At 41.6% G+C, this 25,388-nt stretch overlaps 1 protein-coding gene and 1 long non-coding RNA gene across 4 annotated transcripts in view; both read right to left on the reverse strand.

Moving 5' to 3' along the window:
• drosha (drosha ribonuclease III) overlaps nucleotides 1-25,388 on the reverse strand; it is a 146,420-nt gene that overhangs the window by 33,674 nt on the left and 87,358 nt on the right. For all 3 annotated transcript variants that reach the window (XM_085171598.1, XM_085171597.1, XM_085171599.1), the window contains 2 exons: nucleotides 11,086-11,130; nucleotides 4,655-4,812 (listed from right to left, as the gene is read on the reverse strand). In XM_085171598.1, the coding sequence (XP_085027724.1) occupies nucleotides 4,655-4,812; nucleotides 11,086-11,130 (203 nt within the window). The remainder of the gene's footprint in view (nucleotides 1-4,654; nucleotides 4,813-11,085; nucleotides 11,131-25,388) is intronic.
• LOC146511695 (uncharacterized) lies at nucleotides 17,199-25,383 on the reverse strand. Its single transcript, XR_014875902.1, has 2 exons — nucleotides 24,601-25,383; nucleotides 17,199-24,524 (listed from the first exon to the last, which is right to left on the reverse strand). It is a non-coding gene; the product is annotated as an uncharacterized LOC146511695 (long non-coding RNA).

A 25,388-nucleotide genomic window follows, 5' to 3' on the forward strand; every position in this document is an offset into this window, starting at 1 on the left:
ATCATGCAAAGCTGTCCAAGTCCAACAATAAAACTGGGAAACTGGAAATGAGCATAACAGGCCCCCTTTATTAGATAATCTGCAGTGATTAGAGGTCCGAGAATAAAGCGGCAAAGAAGCTTCTCTGTACTTCATACGTTTCTCTGCTTTTCACAGCAGCCTGAATCACAAATATTTCATTCACTAATTTCCTTCAACTTTCAATTTTAACCTAAAACTACCGTATAAAATATAAATGCACATATAAATGTTTCAAATGGCTTCTTTTCAAAGCTGTACAGTGAAACGTGCTCTCATTGAACAAACACTGAACATAAAGAAAAAGCCGGACTCCGTTTCATCCTTTTTCCCTAACAGTGAGATTCTTGCAACACACCCAGCTCTTCCGCTGTGAGAGGAGACAGGAAGCTCATCGCCTGGGGGCCGCAGCTCTCCATTACTGCTGTCTGATGCTAGCCTCCGGTCTCCGCCGCATCAAGACACCATCAGCTCCCACCCCTGCATCTTGCACTGTCTTCTCCTTCTAGGTCAGCTTGTCCTGGGTCACTCCCGTCTCCTCATCTTCGGCCTACCTTTTCGCGTGACCCTCCTTTCCATTTTCTGACCTTATTCTTGTCTCTATCACGACAGCCTGACCCACTTTGGTATAACCTTTGGTCCTTGTGGGCAGCCATTGCTCAGTTCCAGCTTTCAAGTCAGTCGACTCTATTTAGGTCAACATCCCTTTGGCTACTAATGAGCTACTGAACATAAATTACCCTGAAAATATATTAATTTGCTCGTTTTTGCTCCAGGAAAAGCAACAATACAATTCAGTGAAATAAAAGATACATTTGTTTAAATTGCCACCCCTGCCTTTTTTATTTATTTATTTGTTTTTAAACGTCAGGTCACCAAATTGGGATCAACCTTGAGTTGGAAAGTCCTTAAAGTGAAGCTCAGTAGGAGACAAACCTCTGGACCTCTAATCAACTTTGACCCTGACTGGAGAGATATTTGACATTTAAGTGATGGATTAGAACATGCACAGCAGTGTGTGAGTGTGCATGTGTGGATTACATCCACGCACACACACACACGCACACAGAGCAATGTCCTAGTCTAAATCTAAGCAAGCAATTACAGAGTGCAGCCTGCCAATAAGATATCAGAGGTGTGCTGCCAAGGCTAATTTGCTTTAGCTGTCAAACCCACTAGTGTGTTGTTTGGTGGAGCTCAGAAGTGAGTTAAGCTTCAGTTGCAAATAACCCTCTCATAGTCTGAATCAGAAACACCTCAAATTGGAGTGAACGGTCTCATTAGCGGAAACATTTTGCTATGAAAATTGCAATCTTTTCAGCCTTTCGTGTGACGAGTAAACGAGCGCAGCTACACAATAACGACGTGTTTGTTTCGGCCAGACCCGGCCGCTCTCTTCCCGATCAATTTTTAAGTCGTCCTTGTAGAAGTTTGTAACTTTGCTGACTATTGAACAGATGTCAAAACAGAGGCGGGAAAAAGATTCCAGTGTTCCAATGTCAGTGATAAATCACAGAAGCACTGCAGAGAAACACTGTAATTAATAGAAAAAGGGGGAAAAAAGCAAACTTACACCTTAGAATTACTGCGTATGTTTTATTGTATGTAGTTTAATGCTCATGTTTAGATCAATATGTTGTGTTTGAAACCTGCAACATTCATAGAGTTTAATAATCTTAATCGTTTAAGCAATTTTAACCTCTTTTTTTTAAATGCAACTTTCTTCTGATTGGCTGCCACTAAGCTTAACCCTTTAAGACCTACCATAGAACCAAGTCCGCCAGAGCTTATATTATATTTTTACATGCTGTGGAGCCATTTTTGGGAGCATTTCAAGTTGATATACATCAATACAACCATTACATCCTAGATTTTAATAATATGTATGAATTAAGTGCATAGTAATTACATAAATTGCAAAAAAGTGCAATAAACTACAAAAAAATTGAAAATCGTTTTTGTTTTTTTTAACATATATTTCTAGTTAGAGAAATTTAAGAGGCTTATCCCTCAAAACTGTAAATACAAAAAAGTTGCACAAAATAGTTTCCCACCACAGGAAATTTATTTTGAGTGCCTTCATAGTTTTATTTTTGAAATACACCAATTTTTATACACTGCAGGAAAAACAAAAATAAATATTATAGTGCAAATTTGCAAAATAACAGCATATGCATCAAAATAAACTATTTCCAGCAGTGCAATATGAGTCCTAAGCATCCCAGAAATGACACAGAAAGTCATAAAGTCAAACATAACTTTTAAAAACACCAGTATAGGCTCATTGAGGCCCGGGCGGTAAAAAACTACATTTCCGCGAAAATGACGTCACTTCCGGTTTCGGGCAGGTCATGGCGGACATGCGATAGTTCGCGCTGACGTCTAATCCAATGTAGGAAGTGTTACAAACAGCTGATCGGATCGGCAAAGCGTGTTTCTGGAATATTATGTTTTTGTTGCTGCAAGTGCTTTTTATGCAGTTTTTGCAAAGCTGTATGTGGAAGGAAACTGTGACCGAGGACAAGCTGATGGCATAAGATGTAAGTACAACTCCTCCGGTTTCATATGCAAAAAAAATTATTGCGCTAGCTTACGTGGTTGCAGAGCTACCGGGATTTAAAAATAGTTACGCAAAACAGAGCGTGCCCACTCCGACCGGTTTTAAAGGGTTAAACAGCAGGTAGGTGGGACTGTTGTGTTTAAAGTAAAGTCTGTGTGCCTGAAACATGGAGCACGGGCAAATAGTTCAAAAATGACACTCTAAGTTCTCACATATCTCAAAGGAAACTGTCACGAGGTTACGGAAAGGAAGGAAGGAGAATTTTTGAGAACTCAGGAAAAGAGAAACTCGGTTATCAGAGAATCCAACTGTTCTCACATTAATCCCTTTACCAGTGTGTCCAGCACACAACCTACAAAGTAATGTGTTCTTATTCTTTCTAGCTCGAGAGATGATCCAATGTAACTCCTTTCCTTTAAGATTCCCATGACCAAAGTCAAATTCCCTCCATCCATAACTTATCCAGGAGAATTCACCCAGCTTTTACGACTGCCACGCAGACACTTCCGGATCACTTCACCCAGTTAGGAACCTTCCAAAGCGAAATTGACTATTAGACTGCAAAGCCAATTCAGAAGTGTGCCTTAAGCCTGCATTCTCTGAACCTAATCTCCACCTGCAGAAGATTCTGTTAACTAGTCCACAGTGGAGAGCAGAGCAGGAGGAGGACGACTGACGCCGGCTGCAGCGCTGGAGTTGAAGTGCATCCAACCATGGGACGAGATCCTCTCTAAGGAAGCAGCTGAATGATCTAGAAGACTGCTACAGTAACAACCTGGCAAAAGACCCAGGCGACAGGGCACTGGATCTCAAACTGTGGGGCGGTGCAGCCACTCTCAAAAAATCATAATCATGATTATTTTGGTTAAAAGTCCCTTTATACAACTTTTTTTCCCCAATTGAATACTTCAATTTAAAAAAATCTAATTAAATGAAATAAAAAAGGTAGAGGTGGTGGAGCGTGGAAAGTTAGGGTTTAATCAGGGAGTGTGTTTGACTTTAAAGCCTCATATAAAGTCTCATAAAAGCAACCTCAAGTCCCAACCGGCCTGCCTCCATCACGAGATGTCGGTTTAATGCAAACGGGCGGCAACAGCAGCCTCGGTTTAAGCGACATAAAACCCAGGCTGAGTAACGCTGTCACGTGTTACTGAAAGCCTGAGAGACGCTGAGCGATCCAGAGACACAAACAGCTTCGGTCAGTTTTTTCAATGTTTTCACAGAATCAGGAAATCCAGAGTCTGAGGAAAAACGCATCGCTGTACAGGAAATCTTTTCCAGATTATTTTGTTTTCTTTTATACTTGAAGCGAAATTTAAATTAGAATCTATTTGCCCAGCTGGAGAAGGAGCAAAGGACAAGGTGTCCCTTAGTTTCTCTGATTCAGCCCTCAATTGTGTGGAGTAAACAAATTACTTTCTGAAAAACGGTCTTTTGTGTAACAGTGTTATACATATATAAATATAGATGACAAAGTAAATACGGACAAGCGAAAAGCTTTAAATGAGAATCCAGGAGTTCACGGGGTGGACAGTGAAATAAGACATGAATCAAACCTCCTTTTCCCCATGTGACAGCAGGGTTATGGCCTCACAGGTACCACAGACTACAAACATGAGGACTTCACAGTCCCCTGGGCCTCACTCTTGGCTGTGAAACCCTCGGATTAGGCTTTGCGCCAACAAACAAACCAAAAAAAAAAAAGAAGCAATCTTTCACTAAGGTACTTTGAACATGACATTCAAGACATCATTTGTTACAGAAGCAGCTTTACCGACGGCGAGAACACGTATAAGCTGCAGGGGGTAAACATAATGATGATGTGGGAGGAGGCGGCTGCCGCGTTCACAACAGATACAACAATTTAAAATGCTCAACATATAAAACTCCCAGCATTTCAGATTATATTATACATTATAATGCATCATGCCTCATCACCTCTGAAGGGAGCGGCAGATAAAAGTCTGGCTATTTCTGCAGCATCCCTGCAAATTGCATCTGGCCTGCTAGCGCCACACTTTGCATTTTAATTGGCCGTAACTCTATTATCCACAAACAAACAGCGAAGGCACTTACAGGGTGAGGTGGTTAAAGCCCACGGTCCTTAAGGTGAAGGCTCTGGCCAGCAGGCGCACATGTGTGAACAGAACTCCGATAGACTCCTCGAATTGGGTCAGTTTTTGGAGGACCGGCGACGTCTCAATCAGCTGCCTGTCTGTCTGCGGCTCCTGTACCTGGAAAAGGACAAAGATAGCAACAAAGGAGGTTTGCTGACGAGATATGGGGCCGTGAAAGAGCTCTGGTCATTATAGATATAACGAAAACAGACAGAATGCTAGCACTCGCTGAAATCTGTTGTTCCTGTTTAGGATGATGGCTGTGGCAACAATAAAGTTCCAGCACTTGGTCTGTTTTGACCCTTCTGAGGCTACGTACGTATGCCAGATCACTTTTCAATATTTGTACCCGACACACTCCTACTCATCTTTTATAGATTTGAGACTAGCCAGAGCCAACATTTAGTGAGCAGCAATTTTTCAGTGTTTTCTTTTTGGCGAGTCTTTAGACCAGGTAAAGAGAAAGCTTAGTGCTAAATTACAGACTGCGTCCAGGGTGCTAACAGTTTGGGAAAGACCCTCCTTTGCTTCTACATAATAACATATCCTCAAACACAAAACCACAGTCTGTGTGTTTTTGTTGTTTTTCTTTCAGTGTTTTGATTGAAGAGGAAGAGCCTGAATCCCCTGCACACACCTCTGACCTAAACTCTGTCAGTGCTGCACCTCACTGTTGCTCTAGCAAAAGGGAAATTCTCTCGCGCTGACATCACTCAGAGTTAGGGTGACTGTGTTTAATGTGAACATCCACCACTGTAACAGGATATACACTCAGCAGCCAACCAGGTTCAACTCCTGTCTGCTAACGCCGCTAACGTGGTCTGATATGATTGTCGTCGTCGAGAGGGTAGGGTTGGGGTTTTGCCCACAGTGCACCCTGCTTCTGAAAGTTGCTTCCAGCAGGATAAGATCACGAAGCTGAAATCATCTCAAACTGGTTTCTTGAACACAACGATGTATTCAAATGCCCTCCACAGTCACCGGATCTTAATCCAGGAGTGCACCACCTGTGGGATGTGGTGGAGCAGGCGTATGACATCGTGGATGGAAATGACCCTGGTAAAATCTAATATCAGGCAATAAAACCTGATATTAGGAAGGTGTCCCTAACAAAGTGGCCAGTGAGTGTATTTGACAGGAAATACAAGCGGTACAGCTCTATTGGCAGTTTTGTATTCAACTTGTTTTTAAGTACAAATAATGTTCAGTATTTTTAGTGTTATTACATTTCTTGAGTAATATATATGAATTTGTTTTTACAGTGTTTTGTTGTACTTTATTTATATTTTTGCTTATTTTTATCCAGCACTTTCTTACCTTTTCAGTTACTTATGTATTATATTTATCTTTTTTTACAAGGTATTTTATTACCACTGTTGACCCGTTTTATTTTTTGATACTTCATTTACTCCATTTAAATCATAATTTTGACGCACTGTATTCATTTTATTGAGCTGTTCTTTATTTAACTCGGGTTATTTTTAGCGTTTTGGCTCATGCATAATGGACCTTCCATGACCTTCCAAGCTATATAGTTTATGTCTTCCATATTCCAACTATATCCATAATCACATACTGTGTATGCTACCATTGTATATAGTGTATTATCTTACTTTTTTTTCATTGATTGTACTTATTTGTATTTCCTTCATATATCTGTACCTGAGCTGAGGTGACGCAAAAAATTTCCCCGTTGTGGGATCAATAAAGTCTTATCTGATCTTAATGTACTGCAGGAATTTCTGGGCATAAATACATAAAGAAACAAATATGAAATTTTCTGAATAAAATTTCTATACGTAGTTATGAATAATGTGCTCGCGTTTGATGCGCCTAATTGCTTTCGCTGTTAAATCTACTTTTTGCCCTCGCATATACGTTTTGTAATTAATTTTAAAAATGTGCTCTTTGCTTTGGGATATCTCACAGCCCTAAATATGTATCTAGTAACAGCCAGCAAGACCACTTCAAGGATGCTTGAATAACACACCAAAGAGAAACTTGCTCAATGAAGTCGTTCTGCATAAGAGTGTCAGATAAATTCAGTAAATGAGATGAACCTCTGCAGTATGCGCTGCTTTAGGGCCTGTTTAGAGTGTGTGTTTTTCCTCCGACTCAAAACAAACTCCGATGATCTGGAGCAGATGGAATCTCTTAGTCATTAAGTTTTAAGTCAAACAGCTCCCTTTCCCCACCACTCTCTGTAAATCTGATGATTCCCACAGTCAATTAATATCTCTGGTGACTCAGTGGTACTGTAAATGCGCTGGCTTGTTATGTGAGCAGACTTGTGATTGTGATGAGACTTGAAAGAGCGGTTTTCCGTTGTGTAAATCGCTATAGATTATGCTTTTAACATTAGCTCCAAGGCTTGGTGAGTTCAGAGGTAGATGGGTCCACGTGGCTCTCTTTAGCTACAGCGTTTCCTCTTGTCTGTGCTCATTACAAAGAACATATGAAGAAAGAAGAAGAAGAAATGATATGCAAAGAAAATGTGTACACGCATGTTTGTTAAATCAACAGATATCCTTATGGGTGCATTAATTAGGCTGCTAGAATGAACTAATTGGTCTCTGCGTGGTGCAACTGTTAGCTTGACCAAGACATCTTTTCCACAGAAAACAGAAGCATTGAGACGTGGACACTCAAAGGGAACGCATTCACATTCAATTGACCTTGTTAGTTTGCTTTATTTTACACTACGAAGTAGCCTGAAAATAAGAATAAAGAATACACGCAAGGCTCTCAGAGGCAAGATAGCCACTTTCTTCATTTTCCAGCGCTTTCTTTTGTCTGCGTTTTCGTGATGGAATGACAAGTAAACAGCGCTCTCAAAGTCTCCCATGTCGAGCCGCTGCACAGAGCAGAGATGTATTTTTAAACTCAGTATTTTAATTGGAGTGCTGCCGGTAATGTCATGGTTCCATCTTCCAGTGTGTCCTAAGAAACATTTCACTCCTGCCTTTTTTGCTCATTCTGTTAATTAACGAAAGGCGTGTAAATGTCATGCATCGCAACTAACGACATCTGACGAGTTCAGCACTCATAGGCGCGAGCTTATCCTTCAGGGGAAATGGCCAGCAGCAAGGCTTCAAACGAAGTGAAGAGGAGAGAGAGAAAAAAAGAAGAATCAACAGCAGTTTTGAAAAAAGATTGGGGGGGGGGGAAAAAACATGTTTGAAATGGCTTCAAAGCATCACTTTCAGCTCAGTCCAGACAGAAAGCAGAATCAGAGCCCAGGTCTTCTGAGGCCAAAAAAAATAAAATCAAATCAAATAAAAAATCCAGACTCTCATGTATCTCCTCAATAAACTAAAGGAGAAATTTGGCAATCCAAACTCAGTGTAAATGATGTTCTGGTAAATTATTCTGGAGAGCTGGGGGTGATGATGTGCTGGTGTGAATCAAGGAAAAAGTGCAGAGTGATCCGCAGTGTTCTGTAGGGTGAGGCTGCTGCAGGGTAGTGTATGCGTCTATGACATGGATCTGTGTACGCACAATTACACACACCACCTCCAGCTGCCATCACCGTCGCCTCAAACCTCATTAAGGTAGCTTCTCTCATCTCTGCCCTGTCATCCCTCTCTTGGTCGGGGGGGAGGCTGGCACACCTTGTTACCTTTCAACAGCAGATTTAGGCAATAGAGGCTCAGTTAGAAACAGAGAGCACGAACATGTCTGTGTAGGAACTCAGTCACTCAGGTCACGGCGGTCATGTGCTTCGGTCAAAGGCGACTTCTTTTAGGTTCTTGAAGACATTTTAACTATCATCCAAGAGGCTTCATCAGTGCTGATGAGAGGGTAATTTAACCCGTAGTGGGGCTGTCACCTCAGAGGTGGCACCAACACGCCTGGACTGGCCTACGACACCAAAATAGATTTAAATCTCAAGGGACGTCCTGGTTAAATAAGGGTTTAATTAAACCTTTATTTAAAGACCAAAAAAATATATAAAAAATCCAAAAAAAAGTCATTAAACTCGTATTTCTTGGCAGCATTTTTTAAGCAATGGCTGTGAATTTCTCATCCATGCTTCCTTCCTTTTCTCATGGCCTGCTTTCAAATATTGGTCTTCTGTTAGGCTCAAAATTAGCTTGTTTTCTCCCCTTCTTCTTTCGCTCGAGCCATAGTCCATGTCTCAGGGTAAAAAACATTTATCAACTTCATTATCGCAGCCCAAGCATTTATTTATTTAAATCAATGTTTTTCCAAAGAAAATGCTTTGGAAATGAGGCCTCACAGCAGGAGCGTCCTGCATTACATTTTTGGTTAGAGCTTTTCTGCGTGGAGTTCGCATGTTCTCCAGATAGGTTAATGCTATCTATGTCAACACAGGTCACTCTTGCAAAGATGTGCCTTTTCTTCGGCTTCTGATTCTGACACTTCTTTTCCAGTTTCTTCTGATGGAAATTTTCCTACTTTCTGCCTTTAGGAGTGCACACTTTTCTCTTAGAATATCACTCGTTTCTCCATGGCATGATCTGATATCCTCGTGTTGGTGTTGTTCCCAGAGCATCATACTAAATGTTGTTCCAGGATCAACATTGCAAGTGACCAATCAGAATGTTGTGACGTCATACTTTTCCGACTTCGGGAAAAAGCGCCGTAAAACCAAAAACTGTACTTAAGCTGCGAGAAACCGCCTCTGTCCGCCGATCAACGGACCCTGACCCTAACCCTAACCGTAACCCTTTAATAAACGATAAGCAGAACTGATATTGTCCTTGCAACATTGCAATTTCACAAATGCATGAATGGCTTGGCGTGCAAAAGAATAACGTCACAACAATGTGATTGGTCACTTGCGATGTTGAACCTGGAACAACATTTTCATGATGATCTGGGAACAACACCAACACGACGATATCAGATCATCCTTTCTCCATGATCCACTTCAAGGTCTACAGACCAATCGGCAACCTCCAGGCAACCTCAAATCGCTAGGGAACAATGAGTATTTCCCAACAGCTTGGCTGGAAGTTCCTGGCCATGTCTAGGTGAGATTGCTGCGGTCACATGTTGTCTGTATTGAACTGCGTAACTGGAGCTTGAGCGGCTGCTTCACAGTTACTGCCAGCAACCTGCAACAACCGCTCGTCAACATTTGTCCCTGGGGAGCACTCTCGGCATGTAGCTTTAAATACACGCGGTGATATAAACTTTTCCTCAGGGTGAGAACTTTCTGCACATATTTGAGAATGAGGCCTAATCTTCCAATTCCAAGATTATATGCTTAAATACATAAACAATTAAAGGGTAAATACAGCTTAGATCACATCACGGTTCAGGGTGCTTTCAAGCTACCGAGAGGCTGACACAATTTAGTCAGGTCTTATCCCACTGGCAGAGGACCACCCAGAGGAAACCTCTGCAATGCACAGTGTGTGGTAATGAGGCTGTATGACTACTCGTGCACACTGTGGAGGAACCAACCGAACCACAGAGCCATAGCAGGACTGACCCAAGAACTCCACCCTGCCCACAGTAACTGCTGCCACCGCCTGTGCAGCTCACCAGGAAAACAGGCTGCTGGGTACACAGTGGGTTTAGTCTGAGCACTGAACAAGATCAACAAAAAACATCCAGGCTCTCTGTGGATCTTGGGGACAACAAATACAGGGTTGAGGAGGCTAAGATATAAAAAAAAAAAAAAAAAAAACCAAACATATGTTGTAGGTAAACAAAAAAGCACAATGCTATTTTTTGGGGGGGCAAAAGCAGGATGTGTAAAAATGTACATACGCAGCAAGATGAAGAGAATAAAGCGCTTAAAGACGACTCGGCATACACACAAAGAAACACTTTCTCCTCGCAAACACATCAGAGAGAAGGATGCCTGACGGTCCCTGGAGGCCCCATGTGATTCGGGACTGTAATCCTGTTATGGCATCTTTGATCTCTTCTTCCAAATCCTAATTTCAAACAAACACTGTTGACATGTTTAATGTTTCTGGGCAGATCATGCAAAGCAAAGAGCAGCAGAACGGAGAGAGACTGAAGAGACGGATGATGGAGAAAGGGTGAGGAGGGGGGAAACGGGGGGGATGATGTGGCAAAGAGAAAAGGCAAGAGAGAGTGAAAAAGCGGATTAGGGTCTCGACCAAAATGGAGAGCATCGAGACAAGGGAACAGAACAATAGAAACTAGTGGAAGGCTACCGGGAGCCTTGTGACAGCCATAAAGAGCTCAGTCAGCCTCAGGCAAAATACCTAACAGCTTGCCCACCTCTGTTACCGACACACACGAGAAGAAGAAGAAAAATAACACGCACATTTAGACGGGAAAACTTCAAAGATTCGCGAAGGCTTTTGTGTCTTGGGGGTGAGGTGAGTTTTAATGAGAGGTACCCAGACAAAATAAACATCAATAATAAAACATATCTCTCCTAACCTGCAGGGGGTGTGGTGGGTAGTTGAGCCAGACCTCCCGCAGATCCTGTGAAGACAGAAACAGAGAAGGGAACAGAGATGAAGAGTCAGGGGGAAGAAAATTAGTGCATTTCCCCTTGGCATGAGGGTCACCCTGTTAATGAATATAATTCATTAACACTACAATAAACACAGCGAATCATTAAAAGTAGCAAAAGAACCCAAAGTGAATATTCAAAAATAGCGCATTCTTTATAGATGAAGGTTTATTTCGGCTTCAGATTGGTTGGTTTTGAACATTACAAAAGCTTCCCGGGCACAATATACTACCTCTCACACCGCTTTCCTTCACTGTGAATAGGAACCTAACCTTCAAACGATTTTTCTGCAACTACTTCTTCTGTTGAATTTTACCATGCATTTTCTGTGATCTAGCACTTGAACTTGAATATTTTTAAGCCTATGTGCGCACGTGTATGTGTGGACTCTGTTAAGAGAAACAGAGTGTTGTAAACCACCTGATTTGGACGAATGTACAGAAAATGAGTCAGAGAGTGAGTCGTCTATAAAAGCCACTTGATTTCCAAAGCAGTGAGTGTGCCTGACGAGGAAGAGACTCCCTCTGAGACGTGACGCTGACAAATCAGTTCACATGTAGGAACTATTAGCGATATTAGCATTATTAAGAGTAACCTCCAATGAAGTCAACGCAAAGTGGCAAAAACACACACAGTTCCACTAGTGGCCACTAGAGGCTCTCTCCAAATGTGAGTCAACATACACATTAAAAAGACACGTTTACAACCTGGTACAAAATACAGCTTAAAGGTTCAATAATCCACCTTGTAAGAGGTCTGGGGATAATTATTTTTATTACTCATTTTTAGTCATTAAACTGGAGTGCTTCACTGTGTGTGTTTTGTGTGCGTTGTTGGAGCCTTTTGGAGTGTTTTAATGGACTACTTGAGTAATATTATCGCCTTCTATCTGGTGCAGATCAACCTAGAAGTTCTTGCTTCAGTTTTGGTGAAATTCTAGAGCTTTATTAGTGTTCTCCTTCAGCGGTCTACAACCTTTTTTTCGCCACGGACCGGTTTAATGTCAGACAATATTTTCATGGACCGGCCTTCAAGGTGTCGCGGATAAATACAACAAAATAAAGTGATTGGAGCAAGACAAAAACTGTGGTATTTGGTAAATATAATAATAAAGGCGAATTCACTGTTTAATTCTGTAACTTTATTAGCAGCGTCTACCTGAAATGCACCAACAACATTGAGAGTAACATCCTCCTCTCAGCCCCTTAACGCTCTCTGGTCGCTATGGTAACGTGTAAACATTTCTTTCAAAATAGGACACACAACTATAACACGGGAAAAGACCCAGGGAAACAGAGTTAACAATAAAAACCATGGAAACCTCAAAATTTCACACCGGAGCCTCAACTCTCACAGCCCGGTACCAAACGGTCCGTGGCTGTTCTACTTAATTAGTAATTAGCCTATATGTGTGACTGTGTGAGCCACCCTTGCAATTTATGAAAGTCAGCTAATGTCCACTGATAAATTAGCACTTTAGTCTTTCATCCATATAAAGCAACATCTGACTCTAAAACAATTAAAAATCACCAAATGCTAAAACTGAAGCTTCAAAATGTGGAGCCCAAAACCAATGGGTGTTGTCACAGAGTCTAATGGCACTAAAAAGATATTTATATGCGTTACTGGAACGTAATTATTGATGCGTCTTTGTCACTGATTATTAATTATGTATGTCACTTTAATGATGCAACAGGAGACGAGTTTAATTACCTAAACACTGGTGGGTAGTTTTATCTCAATAACACAGCATAGCAGACTACAAAAGTTTCATTTTAAACTTAACTGTAAAATAATAAGCAAGTAAAGCTTAAAAATAATGCATTGAGCAGCTTACGTCTCAACTTTTGTGCATATTTTGAGATGACAAGATAATGTGTACTAAGCATAAATTTACCATTTGACTTTCTCTTTTAGCCTTGACAGCTCACTCCGCTGACATCCAAAGATTGTGTTGTAGTTTCTCAACATTAAAATTAAATGTAACGCTCGACGATGATGCGTTGATAAGGCGGTGACTCTAGTAGCGCACCACACAAGGCTCTATGTAGGAAACTCCTTGTCCAAGTGCTTTCAGGTGCCATCAGTGAGCGATGGTGAAAGAAAATAGACAATTTTCAGGCCCAGAAGTCTGCATATCGACCTTACACAGTCAAGTAAGGTGGTGCTTGTAAAAGGGTGGGTTGTGATGTGGATTTGAGCCAAAGGTGAGGGGTGTTTGCGGGTGGAGTATTGGTGGGATTTAGCTTTTAGAGGAGCGTTTCCTCTGGAGACGCACACTAGCAGCGCTGGACTTTTGCCCGCCCTGCCTGTGGAGAGAAATATGTGCAAGATCAACATGTTTCCTCAACCCTACTCTGAGGTAACCACACAAGATCGAATAGTAGAGAGACCAAGGCTGAAATATACACAGTACAAAGAGAGAGAGAGAATAAGCCGTGGCTCTCAAGTTGTTGCCAAGGACAACGCCAGCTGGAGGCAGTTTTAGGCCTAGAGTCTAATGTTGGGTGAGTCATAGTGGTGATAGAGATGTGGAGAGGGCCTCTAAAGTACAGTATCACTCAGGTGTTTAAAAGGTTCAAGGAGATAAACCTTTAAAATGCGGTGCTAGCCCACGGGGATAGGGGGTGGGGTTGTGTGTGGTCAGCAGCATCGAATGGGCGCCTCATCTTCTCAACGCACCCAGCTGGCAACCCATCGCCTTGAGCAGCCGATGAAAAATTCATGAAAAGTGGTCAATACGTTTGAGTAAATGCTTCCTTTTGGTTGCTTGTCCTTTTTTTCTTAGCCTGCGGGCTGGGTGGAAGAGCACTAAGTACACAGCGCCTATCAAGTCGACACTGAGCTTGCTTCCGAATGCACGCGTCGTCTGTTGTTAAAAGAACGTCGATAGCGCCGGCTAATGGATTGATTGCTTTCACACTTCTTTCACTTCTTTTGCAGATGCACAATTTGCTTTAAAACACATAAAAGCGATTCACCTAGGCCGACGCATGTAAAGCGGCATAGGGGAAATGAGAATGAAAAGGACAAGAAGGGAGAACATGACACTTGAAATAAATAAATACATGCATACAAACAAAGGGAGAAGTGAAGTACACGAGTCGGTTCGGCTTAAGATCGAGGCTTATGATTAAAATCCATCCACAAGGCGCTCGCGATCCGCCCACATGCTGTATATAGACCCGAACAGCTAATGTTTCAATTACAGCCATTCCAAAGACAAGTCAGACAATGATTAAGCCAGCATCGAGTGGGGATTTAAGAATAACAACAACATTTTTCCCCCCCTACACACAAACACGCTCTCTCTCCCAGTGTAAGGAAGGTATAATTACTAAGGGCACAAATCATCATGTACAGCAGCTGAATCACAACCATTTGGAGGATATAACTGCTGCTACAAACAGAAGGGGGGGAAACACATGCAAACATGTTTATTCGAATGTCACTGACCTACCTGTAATGATATTTGAAAATAGATGCAAAATAAAGGGCAATTTGGAAAAAATGCCTCTGATCTTCCTTTTGTTGGACTCAGCTTTAACCCAGTTTTCCCCAACCACGGTAACCCACCTCTGCATCACCACCTGAATTCAACTAAAGCAAACAGGCAAGCTCCATCATACGGTGATTATGTTTTAGCTAGTAGCAGGTTATTTACCACAAGAGGTCTCCCAGCGGGAGGCAACTTGTCTCCAAAGAATCGTGGTCTGACTGATGGCAATTGCATTGTGGTTAAAATCTCTTATAAAAGCAAGTCATTTTGTCATTTTGATTTAAAAATTGTGAAATTTTTGCATTTCTGGTCGGACTTTGAATGTAAGTACTTACATTTCTCTTTGATGTGACAGCGAACAGACAATATATCACTAACCAGCTTGACCCCAAAATCAATTTGAGGGGAGCAACTGATTAGCAGTTGGAAACCTGGTCCCTGCCTTAGAAGCAACGATTTCCTGGGCTATGAAACTGCAACTTCATTGCACATAGTTGAAGTAATTTTGGCCACGCCACGGTCTCCAACCACTATTTTCCCCAATGTGACTGTAGCATAACTGATAAATAGTATGCCGAATGTAATTGCTATAGAGTAAACGGCAAGCTGAGAGTAGGTCAGATCCTGTCTAAAATGAGTTCAACTGAACGCCATGAGGGGCGGTCTGATGAAGCAGCTTTTGAAACCATCTCTCAGGGCTTTGGGGGTATGTCAAATGAAATTGGGAACCAATGCTTTAACCCACAGGGGAGTCGAGGCACAACCTCATTCTTGCACATACTCCGGCCTCACAAGCCAACCGTGAAGACTCAGCGTCACATCCCCCTTTACCCACACACACTCAAGCACACACAACCCCTGGGATTGTTGGCTGTCCATGATTGGGACATAATGCTGCTCTTCTCTGACAAGGTCCAGTGCTCGCTGACAAATTGGTCTCTAGCTGCAGGCTGCCAATCAATCCATCAAAAGTAGTAGTGCAGCGGAGAGATCGATAAGAGATAGCGCCGTTGATCAATACTGATATAAAAGCAGCCCAAAGTCCAGAACAAAGGCTTCTGTCAGTGAGTGGTCAAGGTGATCTTCTAAATATGTGAACTAACGTCGATTCTTTTGGTGAAGTGTACCGCACAATTTATTATTTGAGGTTAAGAGCACACCTTTTACAGTTCCTCTGAGTGTAGGCAGAACAGTGTATATGAATAGAAAATGGCCTGTGAATGAGTGAATGCATTCATTCTCCAGGCTATTAGCAAAGCAAGGACACAGTAGAAGCATACACATTCTCATTCAAACACTGGCAATATTATGCTTAACTGGACAAACGGTTCAAATTGCACAACGAATGGAGAGGGACACTAGGGTGTCAAACAGGTAAAGAGAGCCAGAGTGAAAAGATAAATGAAGCGCACGCTTGTGGTTCATATAACCTTTGTGTTTCTTCTTTTACAAAGAAACAAACAACAAAATAGCTTGAATTTAAATTATAGGTACAAAGGAACTGTTGCTGTAAGACACTGAAGTGGCCTTAACATGGAGCGAGTTGGTCACCTGTATGATCATATAAACCCAGCACACTCTACTGGTACACAAAGAGATAGAAAAGCACCCACAGGAAAAAAAAACCCTCAGAATGAGTCGCATTTGAAAATCCACTAATAAACCTAATTTACTTTTTGCAAAAACACTCATTTTGGAATACATGCCAACAAAGCGGGGGAAAGGCTTGAAAAACTCTAACTGTTTTCCATCACTGCTTGAGTGTGTTGAAGTTGAGCTTCCCTAAAACCCTTTTTGGCACTGCACCCAGAAATGAGTAAAGTAAGAAGACTGTGGCAATGCCATGTCACCACAAGTTATTAATCTCTGCGCCACAGCGGCCGTCTTTGTTGTCACAGCAACCTTTTCTCAAATTTGGCTTTTGAGCGTGTGGTGGCTTCTGTGGTGGTGTTACTAAAAACCCAACAGATTAGCGGATGGGCCACTAGTGAGATTTTTGGTGATTTTTGTTCCTTAAAAATGGTTTGTTGAAGCAGCTAGTTAAATATCTAAAGAAAAGTTTCATTAGTTAGTACCAGACTGGACCTCTTTTGCATTCAGAACTGCCCTAGTTCATGATGGCACAGATTCAGCAAGGTCCTAGAAACATTCCTCAGAGATTTAGCTCCATTAGCATGGCAGCATAAAAAAAAAAATGTATCGGCTGTAAATCCATAATGACATCCCGTTCCATTGTTCAAGAAACCAGCTTGGAATGATCAGAGCTTTGTGACGTGGTGAGTCATCCAACAGAAGATGGGTACACTCGGGTTATAAAGGGATGGTTATACTCAGCAGCAATACCAAGGAAGGCTGTGGTTGTTTAAATTACATTCAGATGGTACTAAGGCAGTGGTCCCCAATCCCTAGGCCACGGAGTTGTGAGTTGTTTGGTACCGGGCCACGAGCGTCGATGATTGGGTGTGAAATTTATGGTTTTCAGGGTTTTTATCGTTATTCGGTTTCCCCGGGTCTTTTCCCGTGTGTTATGAATAAATCTTTTTTTTTTTTGGTACCGCTACTCATTTTATTTTGTTGTAATTATCCGCGACACCTTACAGGCCGGTCCGTGAAAATATTGTTGGACATAAACCGGTTCGTGGCACAAAAAAAGGTTGGGGACCGCTGTACTAAGAGATCTAAGGTGTGCCAAGAGAATAAACACCATACCATTACACTACCACCAGCAGCCTGAAACAAAAGCAGGATGGATCCATGCTTTCATGTTATTTATACCAAATTCCCACCTTACCAGCTGAATGTTGCAGCAGAATTCAAGACTCATCAGAACAGGCAAGTTTTTCCAATCTTCAGTTGCTCTGAATAAGGTGACCCAGTGTGAACTAGCTGACAGGTGTGGCCCTTTACTACTGTGGCTCATCTGCTCAAGGTTCAAAGATACTCTTCTGCATTACTTGGATGCAACCAGTGGTCGCTTGAGTCACTAACACCTTTCCATCAGGTTGACACAGTTTGCTAATCAAAACTGATGACTGATGTTCTGAATGTAATTGCTAAACAGTTAATGCAGTAGTCCAGATTCAGTCTAAAAGGAGTTTAAATGAACACTTTGAACATGGCCGTTGGTAGTGATGATGGGCATTCTGAGCCCATCTCAGAGGTTTAGGGATAATGTCAGAATAGGCAACATTTTTGGGGGAAAAAAACAAAACAGTAATAAACCAGATTCTGTGTTATTTTTCCTCTATTGATATCAAAGTGTGGGAAAGAGTTGAAAAATTCAAATGGTTTTAATTCTCTGCCTGAGTGTGTTGAAATCAAGCTGCTCTAAACCCCTTTTGGCACTGCACCCAGAAATGAGAAAAGAAAGGTGGTGGCAAAGCCATATCACCAAAAGTTATTATCTCAGCGCCACAGTGGCTCACTTTGTTGTCACAGCAACCTTTTCTTAAATTTGGCCTTTGAGTGTATGTGTGCATGCTTGTGTGGTGGTATTAATAAAATCCAACAGATTAGCCGATGGGCAACTAGTGAGATCATTATGGTGATTGCTCCTCAAAAGAGGTACTTCCCTCAGGACAGCAGAGTGGCATCAACATCTTTTCCCAGCAATATTGCACTGCTGTTGAGTCCAGGTTGGGAGCAATCGAGCAGCTCCCCCTGAAGAAGATGCTTCCTGCCTCTCTGCTGATGCTTTAATAACCTCCACAGTAATGTCATTAGCAAATTAGCATCTATTGTTTCCTCCGGGCTTCTGTGTGCAATGAAGCTAGATTCCATCCTCGGCAAGAGCCCCGTTGTTTGGGAACCAGAGCCAGCAAAGGTGACGTGTTGAGAGAAAAACAAGGAGACGGAAATAACTGTTGCGCTCCAGCCATGAATGCCATACCAATTAGGGAATAACAGAGAGGCTGGAAAAAAAACTGAGGATACTGTTTGTCTGAGGTAGAAATTACATGCATGCTTTGTTTTAGGTAGTCGGCTCTGAATTTTACCTCCGGAGTTGTGGAGCTTTTGTTTTGACTTGTCATAAGAGCGCGGGGAAACATCTGTGGGGGTAATGACATCCTGGGGTGTGAGTGGGGGGAAAGAATGGAAAGGAAAGAGAGAAAATAAGAGGGAGCGAGAGAGAGTCACCAGGCGGCATCCTTTTGTCACACATGTGACTGATCACCCATGTGTGAATGGAATACAACACCAGCAAAAAGGGTGTGATAGAAAAAAATGTAGGGTCCTTCCGTTTTGCACTGCGTCCCTTAGTTTAATAATATAATGTGGGAAGACCCATTTTGATGTGTTAAGCTAGAAATACAGAAGGATTCGAGTGGTTCTGCAGACTCTCCTGCCTGTCCATCTCGCCGGTCTGCCCCTCCAATTCCCCGCCCGCATACCCATCATACCACCTGGCTGGTGTTTGGCTTTCTGGTCTGTGTCCATCTGTCTCCTCTCAGCTTTGTATAACAGAGCTGCCATCAGGAGGATTCATTCAGCAGGGGGTGGGGATGGGAGTGGGGGTTGTCAAGCCATACTATTTCAATCCTCAGTCTGCATGTCTGAAAACTTTCAAACTAAAGTTGAACTTCCCTCAACTTTTACTGGGAATTTTAGTTGCGTGCAACCTAATCAATATGTTGATATTGTTGTTTGTCATGGATACGAATTGTTACGCTTTTTTTTGCGCCATAAACTTTCAAGTATAGTATTTCCACAGGAAGTATGTTTTGTGCCTGCACCATGTATTTTGTCCAAATAAAAAGAGAGAACATGTCACCATAGAAACCAAGAAAACAGAGCATTAAAAGAAGTGGTGGCAACAGTTGTATTTAAACCCAAAAGCATCTTGTTTTTATTTTCTTCTCTAACCGTGAGTTGGCAGATTAGAGGTTGTAACCATTTCAACTGGCATGGCAGAAAAATGGGTTTCATCTTACTGTAGAGATGAACTTATTGATCGCATTCAATTGCAAATATATTACTAGCGCCAATATTATGTAAAGCATTTCACAAACCATGATCACATCCAACACTAAACCCCATGGGGAATATTTTTATCAACAGACGCCTGGCACTTTTACCTGCCAGTATAGCACAAATTGTAGGGTTGTGTGTACTCTACTCTATCTTCTATTGGCGAGAAGTTGTATTTCTAAAGCTAATTTTTGCTCTTTCAAACACCAGAATTATACTCACTTGTTGACCTACATGTGGATAGCTGCAGACACTGGTAGATACAAGTAGCCCTTCAGATTTTACATTTTTCAAATGTATATATAAATTGCAGTCCATTGCAATAAATGTCTTGCAGATGAGTCTAAAGCAGCTGTATAACGTTGGCAGGAAGATGCCCATTTACGTGTATCTAAGGAGGGTTTCCCAAATCTCCTGGTGGATACTGACGTGGTACCAGGCCAGATTAGATATATCGCTAGCATGGCCTATGTCTACCCTACAGTCTGACCATCTCAGCTGGTTACATTCAATGTGAAGGAGCACCAACCTTACTCCAGATGTCTAGGCTCCTGGCCCCATCGCTGTGGCTCGGCTCAGCTCAACCACCAGACAAAAGTGTATCTGTAACTTACTCTTTCAATCACTGGCCACAGCTTGTGTCCTGAGGTGAGGACTGGAATACACAGGCTCTTGTTGTGGAAGTTTTCCATTTAAATAAAGCAGATGAGCGGTGAGCGGTAGCTAACATTCTTTAATCTAAACACACAAAGAACAGACAACCAAGCTTGTGGAGAGCCTGTATGATCGCGGGGCAGACGGTCAGCAGAGTCTCTCTGAGCTTAGCATGGCTCTCAGTTAAATACCTTCTCCAAGAACAAAAGGGAGTAAACAGCTGTTTCACACCTCAAGATTCACACTTCCTTTCTACCTCCCAGAGTCCTCGAAGAGACAAAAGACTCTTCCTGTGGAGTGGTCTGCTTCCCCCAACTTCCTTACTACACCCCCACCATTTGTCTTAATGTATGAGTGTGCGACTTGTTAAAATCCAGTGGCACCAAGGCATTATACAATAAAATGTGTGATTAATACATAAGTAAAAGAAATTCCTATACACTCTTCACACAATGGTCTGCTACAACACCCACATTACTGATGCACCAAAGATCCTGAAATACTGGAACACCTTCACTTAGGGTAATAACCTCTCCCTAATCCAGATAAAACAGACCACATTTCTTTCTGGCAGAAAACCACATGTTTGAACCTGAAGGTGGTGGATTCAGACTCTGATAACAACATTTAGGAGCCTTGCATACTCAGGATACTCAAAATGATAACACTGGAGAGAGTTTAGTGTTGTCAGTGCAATAACATAAGAATTCAACTTGGTAACAACTTTTTAGAAGTTGTAAAGTTCACTTGCTAAAAACAGCCACAATATGGTGCTTTCTTCCTTGTACTGACTGTGTACAGCTCTCCGGACAGTAATGGAGCTTATTATGATGTATAACCAGCAGAAAGACCTGACAGTGTAAAGCTGTTCAGTGCTGTACAGGCACCAATGTTGAAGAGCCGATTCCTCTGTCCGAGAAGAACCAACAAACTATCCACAGAGCCCATGCTAGGTAAGCTAGCTGCATGTTGGTAGTTCTTCTGTTCTGTTCTACTGACATTACCATACACCACTCATTACTGCTTGAGAACCCTCCTTCATCTTAATGCTTCATTTATGTCTCTAACCTTGCTTATTATCCAGTCTAAAGCAAAATAATCCTAGCTTGCTGATCTTGTCAACAACCATACTAAAACCCAGTCACAAAACTTCACAGATGTGTAATGATCAAAAAGAAAGATGAGTACAAAGATGTATGAGGTCCAAGCAGCTGGTAAGACCACACGGAAAGATAATGTGTAATTTACATTGTACCTGATCATCATTTAAGGGTCATAGTGTTTATCTGAAAATGAACTTTCAAGGTTATGTACACAGCGTAGGAAAATCATCTTTGTGCATTTTATACTAGAAGAAAGTGACATAACGTTATTATTCTTATACTGACCACGCTAACTCACTTTCTGCTCATCTCCAGGAGAATCAAACATCTGAAGGGAAACTTTTAAAAAGAACAAAGAATATAGAACACGCATCCCAATTTGGCCACCCTTATAGCCTCCTGTTAGAGTTTAGAATGGATTTTAAGATCTTGCTCATTAGTGAAGTGTTGAATGGTTTAGCTTCTGTGTAGTCCTTTCAGCCTCTTTGAGCTTGAATGTCCTTATTCCTCCATTAATCTTAGATCCTCTGATACAGTTCTTTGTAGTTCTTATCTTTATTAGCAAGATAAAATAGAGAATATAGATAGAGCACAATTTAAGCTATAACTATTCTGCACCTCACGTTATAATCACTGTCCACTTTGTTTGCCTTTGTTGCACAAATAGAAGGATGATCACACTGATAATTCTTTCACAAGCACAGTCAATTTTCCTCTCCCTGTGTGATACAACAAATACCAAACATAGTGTCCAAGACCATTACTATATATGGACCAGCAGTTTTTCTCTGTAGCCCTATTTATACATCTGCATTTGGCCTCAGTCAGAAAACCTTGTGTGAATGCTTGGGTCGCTAGCACAAGGCTCGCAAAATTTCAAAATCTCTGGTAGCCCTTTGGGCAGGCATTCTTCAGTTTTTGGTAGCCCAAAATAAATTTAAGTAGCCCGAATAAAAAAGAAAGCTATTTTTTTATGTTTTGTTATACATTAAAGTATAATATTGTAACGGAAACAAAAGTTAATCAAAAAAATTGTTAAAATACAAATCACAGCAACTGTATAAAAATTACAACCATCAACTCAAATACTTGGTTCAAATTGAACAGAAATTTCTATGAACTTGTAAGAACTGTGTAGAAATGAATCAGTCTGTGTCAGATCCTGAATCTGAAATTTCCACTGAAGTCATGGGTAAGAGGCAAGTGGAACCAAGATCGAGGCCATTTGCTTTTTGAAGTTTGCAAAGACTGATACATTTTGCCAAAGGTAGTTCACTCTTTGCAACATAGCACGCTGTTCTAAACAGATTTTTCAGGAGTTCTTGTTGTGCTTGCTTTATTTTTAGTATGTTTTTTTTGCAATTGCTGTTTGTTCTGGGAAAGATACTGCAGACTGGGCAATAATGCATTTCTCATGGGTTATGATGGGGTCTTTCTTAAAATTACTGGTCCCAGTAACAAAGGCGCTTGTCGACTCAGAAATCAAATGAAACTCACAACACACCTGGCAGAACATCATGTTATTTAGCTCGTCATATTCCAGCCACAGAAATTATTTTGTCCATGAAACCAAAAAAGCTGCGCTTTCTTTTTGCCTCATAGTCTGATTTGTCATAACTTTTCCGTTTTGCGGTAAGCTTTTCTTTGGCTGCCCCTTCTTCACCCTGACCTGTCTTATTTGGCTGAGCAGAACTAAAATACCAGCTTAAATCCTGCTGCTTTTACACACGCACTCACATAACGGTCAGCGATTCTTTGCGCACTCAACCTCTCACATGTTTAAGCTTGCTGCGAGAGATTTCACTTGTCGCGTTTGAATAGTAAGCTAATGAGTGATAAGACGATGTCAGAGGAATTGGTGCGCAATTAATCGTCACTCATCAATCAGTGCTGCTGCTCTCTACACACCGTTCGCGCGATCGCAAAATGAAAGTGAAAGCAAAAAACAAGCGCAAATTCAAACGCGATTTCAATATGTCACATATTGACAGTGGCTCATCGATGCCAATGACATAATTACTCAGCTACATTGGCGAAAGAATGCAAAAGCATAGACATATATTTTCCTTCCTACGATAGCCCGACGGGCAGGGCTGAGTTAGATTTTGGTAGCCCGACTGGAAAAATCGCTAGCCCTGGGACGTTGGGCTAGCAATTTTGCGAGCCCTGTAGCAGATTGTCCCGCTTACTTGTAGTTGGCATGGGAGAAACCAAATTGTTTGCAACCCTACGTCAATTACTGCCAAGAAGCAATGAAACTTGATAAAGTACAATGCAAACCAGAAATGGACGATGCTCACCTTCAAAATAAAAGTAGCAACTTAACATCATAACTACCATCTTTCAGAACACGCAACTTTTCCTTCGAAGGACGACAGTCTCAGTTTCACATTTGTGCTGCACTTTACACTATCACTCGGCAAGCAGTTGGCAAGTTTTTACCAACGTTTCCATCTTCCATGCAAGCTACATGTGACGGCAGCAACGTGTTGGGGCCAAGGTATTCACAGGAGGTTTTCAGTAAAGTTTATATATCTTTATTGACTGATTAGAAACTTCCAACATTTGCCATCTGGTTGGGGATTACACATTTTTCCTAATCGACAGATGGTTGCCAGGGGGTTGCTGTCTGGTCTCTAGGCCTATGCGATTGGGGCTTTTGTACACATGTTTGTGTTTTTAAATCAGCCTTTATATCTAATGTACCCTATCCTCAGTCTGTTCCAACAAACATTCGACTGCTATTCATAAAAAGGATGTAAGAATACTTGCGTTATAGTGGGTTTTTTATCCACATCCACAGACTCAAAAATATGTTTTTAAAGGGGAATGTCTTGTTCTAACAAGTAAAAACCTCTGCATGAAGACAGATGAAAAGCTTGATAACTCCTGTTGATTTTCATGGCCGCAGGATGACAGCAAAACAGAACCAAGGACATTTTCAGCTTTGCAGGCAGACACAAATACTCAATAGGCAGCCTTACAGTGGAAGAAACTCACTGTAAAATTCGGCCAACTGAAGGGGGGAAGAAAAAAGAATCAAGGCCAGCTGTTCAATCAATTAAAGTGAAAAAAAAACTTAGTAAAAGGGTAGAGTTTGGCACAGAACACTGAATAATTGATCTCGAACCCTTAACCTCTTAAGCCCCAAGCCTACCTGATCTCCTGCTTTTTGCCCCCGTATCAGGGGGCGTTGGGGCTTAAGAGGTTAAGACAATTACGATATGTATTCACTTGATGATCATCTTCTCTGGTAACTTTTGTGGTGTGAGGTTTTAAAAGATTCAGCCCTGAAGTCTCTGATCTGGTTTCTCAAAGACTACAGGACTTGTTTGATAGAGTTCTTTGTGTCATACAGTGTGTGGGAGTCACCGACTGATTCTCAGCAAACAACCTCAATAGCCAATTAGAAGCAAGCCTGCTGCTACTTACTAGACTAGCTGCAAGTTATTTGATTGATTCAGAACATCTCTAGCCAAGATATATGCAAAATACTGATTCATTTATTAATTATGCATGCCTGCTGAGCTCATCCACACATACACACTTACAAACAATAGCAGGTGTCCTGCTCGGGAGTGGAGATCTGCAATATTCAACATCCTCAAGTTAATTTTTCAAACTACATGAGCTGTTTTTCCTGCTATGGATTAATCCACATCTCGTTTTTTTCTCAGTTATATTGTTTCATCTTTGTGCATATCAGCGTACACACAAAAAGCAGCTAGTCGAAAGTACAGCAGGATAAAGCGAGATTGTGTGAGATCCCAGGTTCTGGTGCTGGCAAGGCCTCAATAATATGCAATGTGTGGTATGTTGCCAAAACATGCTGTGTGTGGGTTTGAGAGAATAAAAGAGACGTCTTACACAGATCGAAATAAGAAAATCTTGTCTGCCGCTCAGCTCTGTGACTCAAAGGGAGATGCGCATACCCTTGCAAATACGCTTCCTGTGCAGAAAACCATAGTGTGGCAAAGGGCAGACACCAAATCAGAGTCAGTTA

Source organism: Neolamprologus multifasciatus, chromosome 9 (genome assembly GCF_963576455.1).
Source record: "Neolamprologus multifasciatus chromosome 9, fNeoMul1.2, whole genome shotgun sequence".
Taxonomy (NCBI): domain Eukaryota; kingdom Metazoa; phylum Chordata; class Actinopteri; order Cichliformes; family Cichlidae; genus Neolamprologus; species Neolamprologus multifasciatus.